General features: G+C 50.7%; 1 protein-coding gene across 1 annotated transcript; it reads right to left on the bottom strand.

The window, feature by feature from the left end:
- Positions 1–2,565: 2,565 nt before the first annotated feature.
- Positions 2,566–6,643, bottom strand: LOC103076999 (NKG2D ligand 4-like). Its single transcript, XM_082931131.1, is given in 7 exon segments — positions 2,566–2,874; positions 3,136–3,219; positions 3,221–3,328; positions 4,332–4,381; positions 5,117–5,242; positions 5,359–5,596; positions 6,581–6,643. Coding segments are annotated over 7 exon segments (978 nt in total).
- Between the last annotated feature and the right edge of the window lie 627 nt (positions 6,644–7,270).

Genomic DNA, 7,270 nt, shown 5'->3' with positions numbered 1-7,270 from the left:
CATAAAATCTATCTTATGATTTTGTCTACTCTAAGTATCTCATATAAGCGGAATCACACAGTACTTGTCTTTCTGTGACTGGCTTATTTCACTTAGCAGAATATCCTCAAGGTTCATTCCTGTTGTAGCATGTCAGAATTTTCTTCTTTTCTTTTTTAGAATCTTCTTCTTTTTAGGGCTGAAAAATATTCCATTGTGTCTACATAACACATTATTCTTATTCATTCATCCATCAGTGGACACTTGGGTTGCTGCCACATTTTACCTATTGTGAATAATGCTGCTATGAACACAGGTGTACAGTATCTCTTTGAGACCCTGCTTTCAGTTCTTTTGGGTACGTACCCAGAAGTGGAATCGCTGGATCATATGGCAATTCCAGTTTTAATTTTTTGAAGAACTGCCATATTGTTTTCCACAGCAGCTATATCATTTTACATCCTCATCAAAAAATGCACAAAGTTTCCAATTTCTCCACAACCTCGTTATGTTCTTTGCTATTTTCTCTTTTTTTAATGGAAGCCATCCTAATGGGTGTGAGGGGGAATCTCACTGTAGTTTTGATTTCTATTTCCCTAATGATTAGTGATGTTGAGCAATTTTCATGTGCCTACGGTATATCTTCTTTGGAGAAATATCTGTTCAAGTCTTTTGCCCATTTTTTCAATCAGGTTGTTTGTGTTTTTGTTGTTGAGTTTTAGGAGTTTTCTATATATTCTGGATATTAATCCCTTATCAGACATATGATTCACAAACATTTCCTCCCTTTCAGTGGGCTGCCTTTTCACTCTTTTGATACTGTCTTTCCATGTGCAAAATGTTTAAATTTCATGAAGTTCAATTTGTCTATTTTCTTCTTTTGTTGCCTGTGTCTTTGGTGTCACGTCCAAGAAATCATAGCCAGATCGAATGTTGTGAAGTTTTTGTCCTGTGTTTTCTTCTAAGATTTTACAGTATATTTAAGTCTTTTGTCCATTCTGAGTGCATTTTTGTGTAGTGTGTTAGGTAACGGCCCAGTACAACTGGGCACACAGAGCTCTCTTTTATTTCAGGTGCTGACCCTCCCTTTGACGGGAAGGCCTATGAGACACAGTGGAGAGGTTCCTCCCAAAGGTACAGGAAGGTGGTTGGACACGTTTCCTTTCTGCTTAACTGTGGCCGTAAGAGCTCATCAACAGCCGTGGAAAGCAAGGGGTTCTTTACCTTCTCAGTAAACCCACCTCTGAGTAGAAGATAATATATTAGATCAGCAGCCAGACTGTCATCAAGGGTCAGTTTTTTCCACCAAGGGTTGGTCTAACATTTCCACCTTCTCCTGGTCCAGGGAAGAAACATCAGATGATGGAATGGCTGTTAGAACATCAGGTAAATTGTTGAACTAAATCACTCTATCATCAGAGAACAAAAAATGTTTTCAACCGAGGATGGGGGAACCCTGGGTACCATCTCAGGGAGACAACAGCCCCCACCCCCCTGCAGCCTTTTGAGATATTAGACCCGGCCCGCCCCCTCCCCACCACAGGAGTGGACGCCTGGTTTCTCCTCCCCTCACTGCACTGTCCTGCTGCCCATACCAGCCTCTTCTACCCCAAAAGCAGAGTAATCCCCAGCCCTGCTGGGAAGTGTGGGGCCCCAAGACTGAGAAAGTGCAGCATTTCTAGGTAGAGATGGATCAGTGGACAGGCGCTTGGGTGAGACCCGTGGCTCACCTCTCCCAAGTCCTTACCAGAACATGACAGGCCCAGGAGCCAGAGGCCAGCCTGATTCTCACCTGCTGTGGTCCCTGATTTCTTCATAAGTTTCACGACGATGAAGCCAATTAGGACGAAGCAGGTGAAAATCAATGGGATGATCCATTCAATTAATTGGATGGATGCAGACTGGTCATTACCTGGGGCATTTAATGGTGGTTCTAAAACAAACAATAAAGCAAAAGCCGTGTGAAACCTAAGAATACACCTTCCTCAGCAGCTACTGTCCCCAGACAGCACATGTCCCCCGCCCCACAAGGTTACTGACCCATTATGTGAAACCACTGGGGTAGAAAGATGAACAGGAGTTGTGCCCTGTCCCCACGGAGCTCATATTACTGCTGAGGGAGACAGCAAGTGTCCATCTGATTATCACGCAGGTGGCCCTGTTTACTGTGGGGAGTCGTTTTGAGGAGGACACATCTAGGGGTGCTGAATTCTGTCTGGGGAGGGGTGAGGGCTTCATTAAGTGACATCTGAGCTGATTAAAGGATCACTACAACAGGAAGGAGAGAAGGCCTGGGAGCACAATACGTATATAGATCTGGGGACCATCTAGCAGTGTCAGGGGACTGGGTCATTGGTTAATGGGGAAGGGGACTCCTTCCTGTGCTGAGGGAGGTGGGCTAGGAAAGGAGGATGCTGGGAAGTCCTATGCTATGCCCATCACTGATTCTCCAGACAGGAAGTCCACCAAGAGATCAATCACTCCATCCACCCACCATATTTTCAATCACACACACATATGTGCTCACATCCACACAGGGAAGGCACTAGGCCTTTGAAGAGAGCTACCATCTCCTCCACACCCTGCTCAGTTACCCGTGGGCTCTGGTTCCAGCATGTTCTCCCAGTGTTCTAGGAATTCTCTAAACCACTGACTGCAGTCTCCCGCTGAGATCTTCCTAAAACACTCTGCCAGTTCCTGGTTGCTCTCCCACTCCTCTTTGACCCCTGTGGCTCCAGGAGTGATGACTGTCCGGTTCACGTTCATCGCGTCGAGGGCTGTGTGTCTGTTGATGCTGAAATGCAAGGATGCACCAGTGCATCGCTCTGCTTCGCGCTGACAACACAGCGTGACCTGCAGGGTGGGCGGATCTGTGTCCTTACACAAAGAAGCATCCTGGACTGTCCACAGTCCGTCCTCCCCCATAGCTCAAGTGTCTCTCTGCACATCTAGAGGCCTGTGCTCTTCTGTCCATAACTTGCCCTCTCCTGCCCATCAGGTCCACCAGGTCTCTCAGGTTGGACCGTGTTCTGTTCTTTCACACGAAGCTCCTTCCCTGCACGTGCTCTGCTCCTTCCCCTCTCTTGCTGACTGTCTCCAGCTACCCACCCCCTTCACATACCTACCCCTGGTCTCCCTTTTGTCCAGTGTGATGACAGGCAGGACCATCCTGAGCTCTCGCCCCACTTCTCCCAGCATTTGGCTCAATTCTGTCTATGCTTTGGTGGCATTTACCTCCCCCCTCCCCCAGGAGACCCAAAGGTTTGACCTTGTTTCTGTCACTGTCATACTGGAGGAAAGGCTTTGTGTCCACTGAGCCCTGGACTTCACACCAGGGCTGTCCAGTGATCTGACAGTGAGGTCGAGGCAGAGAGAGTGAGCATCCATGAGAGAAAAACACAGGTGTGTCCCTGGAGATTCCCCATGAGGGGCCCGGCTGCAGAGGGAGGGGTCTCCATCCCAGACCCCCTCCATCTGCCACATCCTTAGTCCTGCCTTACCTTTAACTGTCTGAGGTTTACTTAAACACTTTGAGGCCACCATGGACCCCTTGGGTGCACATAGGAGGATTTATCTGACAAATCTTTTTAGCGTCATGTACCAACTCTTGAGGTACCAAAAATACAAGACAGTGTCTGTACTCCAGGGACTTAAAATCTATCTGAACAGACAGAGCTTTCAAAAGAAAGGGGAAAAAGACACCATAGGACGACACATGCCACATTCATGATGGGTCCCGGGGCATCAGGAAAGGCTTCCTGGAGTAGGAGGTGGGACTTGGCAGGAGAGGAAGAGCTGCCACACGAGCACAGGTCAGGCACCCTACCTTAAGCTGGGGTCCCCACACCTCCGGGGCAGCCAGTCCAGCTAAACCACACCCTCACCATCCTAAGAGCACTGTGGATAGATGCCTACCACTGTGGTGCCCTTTCCATTCCTGCCCGCCTCCCATCCTCCCCCTCCCCAGCCAGGTCCCCAGATCCCAGGAGGCTCACTGCCCAGAGTCTTCCTGGGTTCTATCAGTAGCAGTATCAGCAAAAGAAGACCTGTAGGGCTTCCCTGGTGGCGCAGTGGTTGAGAGTCCGCCTGCCGATGCAGGGGACACGTGTTTGCGCCCCGGTCCGGGAGGATCCCACATGCCGCGGAGCGGCTGGGCCCGTGAACCATGGCTGCTGGGCCTGCGCGTCCGGAGCCTGTGCTCCCCAACGGGAGAGGCCACAACAGTGAGAGGTCCACGTACCGCCAAAAAAAAAAAAAAAAAAAAAAGAAGACCTGTAGTGTGAGCCAGCGACATTCCTCCCAGCAGTTTTAGGAGAGTAACCCGCAAAAGGTAGCCTGGCGTCTATCTGTACCTCCACCTCTGAGCACCGCCCAAAGTCTTCAGTCCAAGACTGAGGAAGCCCTATTGAAAAACAATGCAAAGAACAACTACACCAAGAGAGTATTTTGCAAGTATTCGAAATCTAATTCTTCATTTTTTTTTAAAAAAAAGGGATTATATTAAAGAAAAAATAAATTCACTTTAGGACTTCCCTGGTGGCGCAGTGGTTAAGAATCCGCCTGCTAATGCAAGGGACACGGGTTCGAGCCCTGGTCCGGGAAGATCCCACATGCCACAGAGCAACTAAGCCCCAGCGCCACAACTACTGAAGCCCGTGCGCCTAGAGCCCGTGCTCCGCAACAAAAGAAGTCACCGCAATGAGAAGCCTGCGCACCGCAACGAGGAGTAGCCCTTGCTCGCTGTAACTGGAGAAAGCCCGCGCGCAGCAAAGAAGACCCAACGCAGCCAAAAGTAAATAAAATAAATAAATTTTAAAAATTCACTTTAAATAATCTCCCCCCTTCATCCCCCCAAAAAAAACCCTTTTGTGGCGTGAGCAAAACTGCTGGGGGTTATGATCTCCTCTTCCCTCATTCCATCAACCACTTCCTCCTCTAACCTTCCAACTAACTTCCTCTCCCCCTTCTCCCCGCTGCCTCTTTTGCCTCCCTTTCCCATCTCTCCCTCCCTCTTCCCATATTTTCTCCCACCTCCAGTCTGCATCCTAACCTCTCCAACTTTCTCTTTAATGATTAAGATTCACTCTCACCAAGTGCACCCCAGGTGTTAATCAAGTTAGCTGCAGGCAGAGCGCACCTGGTCTATCACCGAAGGCGGATGCGCAATAGAGTCCAACCATCCTGTTGGAGCCGAGACTCAAGAAAAGCTGGGACGTTATCACTAGCTTCTGTTCTTTGCACCTTGCAAACTCCTCCAAGGCCACTGGAGGAGCAAGCTCAGAGCAAGGGTGTAGGAATTTCATTCCTTTCTTATCAACCAGCAGTCCCCAGCCTCTCCTGCCTGGCAGTTCCCCTCGTCCTCCACATCTCTCCCCTCACCCCACCCTCTTCGCCCCGGCCATCCCCCGCGCAGTTGGCTGAACACATTGGTCTCAGGGGGTGGTGGCTTGGGGATGGCGGGATAGGACTGAACCCTTGGGGGACCCGCCGTGGGGTCTACTCGCCGCGCACTCCTTCCCTTCTCACCCGTCTCCGGGGCCGAGAGCCTGCGATCGGTGGGGCGTGGTCCTCGCCTGCCCGGTCTACCCAACGTTGCTTTCCCAGCTTGAGACTGTCGCTGTTTGCAAGCACAAGAGAAGACTCCGAAAACTCTCCTCGGGGTTTTCAGTTTGAATCCCTCAGTCTTCTCTCGAATGTCTGTCTCCCCGACGTTCCGCCGCCCTGGCTAGGCCAGAGCTCGGCCGGCTGCGTCCCGAGCGGCGTCGCGGGGAGCGGGTCCCGCCGCGGCTACAAAGAGGAGCCCGGGCCGAGGTCCCGCGCTCCGGGGAGGCTCGCGGGGCCGGGAACAAACAGCCTCTGGGAGACGTGGGAGGACCCGGGCCGCGGAGCCGGGTGAGTGAGGTCTCTGCGCCGAGAAGGGACGGGGACGCGGGGCGACCACGAGCTTCCTCCCTCTTGCCAACCTGGGCGGGATCTGGGGACCCGGGACTGGAGACCGAGAGCTACTTCTTGCCAATTACTCTCCACGAGCAGCTCAGGGAGAACAGGTTACAACCTCACTGCGCCTTTCCCACGGATGCCGGCTGACTTCCGGGTCGGCCCCGCCCTATTTCCTAGAACTCTGGCCCCGCCCCCCACGCCTACTCTACTACTCCCCGCCCCTCCTCCCACGCTTCCTAATCAGACATTCCTCCCCACCCACCTGGCTGTGGCCACAGGGCAGTCGTTCTTGGGAGGGGTTCATTGCAAATCCAGCTAAATAAATAGATACAATAAATAAATAGAAGTGCATATGGCACCGGACATCTAACTTATTCTTCCGACTGCCCCTCCCCGCGTTCGGTTCCATGAATCTCACCGCCCTGCTAGGTCGTCTGTGATCAAGGCCAGGAGAAGTCAGAGGGGGCAGGGCACCACCCACTCTCTCTAGCAACATTCCCTCCCTGCTCGTCATCCACAGTGGTCCCCACATTCATCTTGAACATCCAGGGTCCCAGGCGCACGGGTCTTCCCCAGCACACACGCACCCCTCACTTCACACTGCCGCTGTGTATTGGTTTGATGCAAGAATGAAGTAAGATGTGTCATAGTGTCGTCTCACCGGCTGTGGTTCATCAGCACTTTTTAGCTCATCTGCCGTGGGGCTCCGCTGGTGGCTTGTCATACGAACGTGTGGAGAAGCCACCACAGCAAAGGGACAGTTAGACTATAAATACCGAGAATTTGCGAGGAGTATCCCAGAGTTCCAGTCTGGGCAAAAGCTACCCTTTGGTGATCTAGCTTTCCCTTAAATTGTCTGTTTCCATGAGAAATCTAGCAGAATCAGTGGTTCTGCTTTCACTCTTCCTCCATGTTATGTAATGTTCTGATATTTGTATATACTGTGAAATGAGAACCATAAACGTTTAGGTAACAACCATCACCACACACAGTTAATTTTTTTTTTTCCTTTTGGTGAAAACTTCTGAGATCTACTCTCTTAGCACTTTTCACATATATTGATACAATCCAGTTGTCCCTCGGTATCCACTGGGGTTTGGTTCCAGGACCCACCTGGGACACCAAAATTCTCTGGTGCTCAGGTCCCATAGGTAGCCCTCCATATCCGCGATTCCTCATTGGAGGATTCAACCAACCCCGGACCCAACCAACGGCCGATCCAGTAGTACTGTATTTATTGAAAACAATCCGAGTACAGAGTGAAGTAAGTCAGAAGGAGAAAAACAAATACCGTATGCTAATACATATATATGGAATCTAAGAAAAAAAAATGTCATGAAGAACCTAGGGG

Source organism: Lipotes vexillifer, unplaced genomic scaffold, assembly GCF_000442215.2.
Source record: "Lipotes vexillifer unplaced genomic scaffold, Lipotes_vexillifer_v1.1 scaffold639, whole genome shotgun sequence".
NCBI classification, from domain to species: Eukaryota; Metazoa; Chordata; class Mammalia; order Artiodactyla; family Lipotidae; genus Lipotes; species Lipotes vexillifer.
This window is presented reverse-complemented; position numbering and strand designations above follow the sequence as displayed.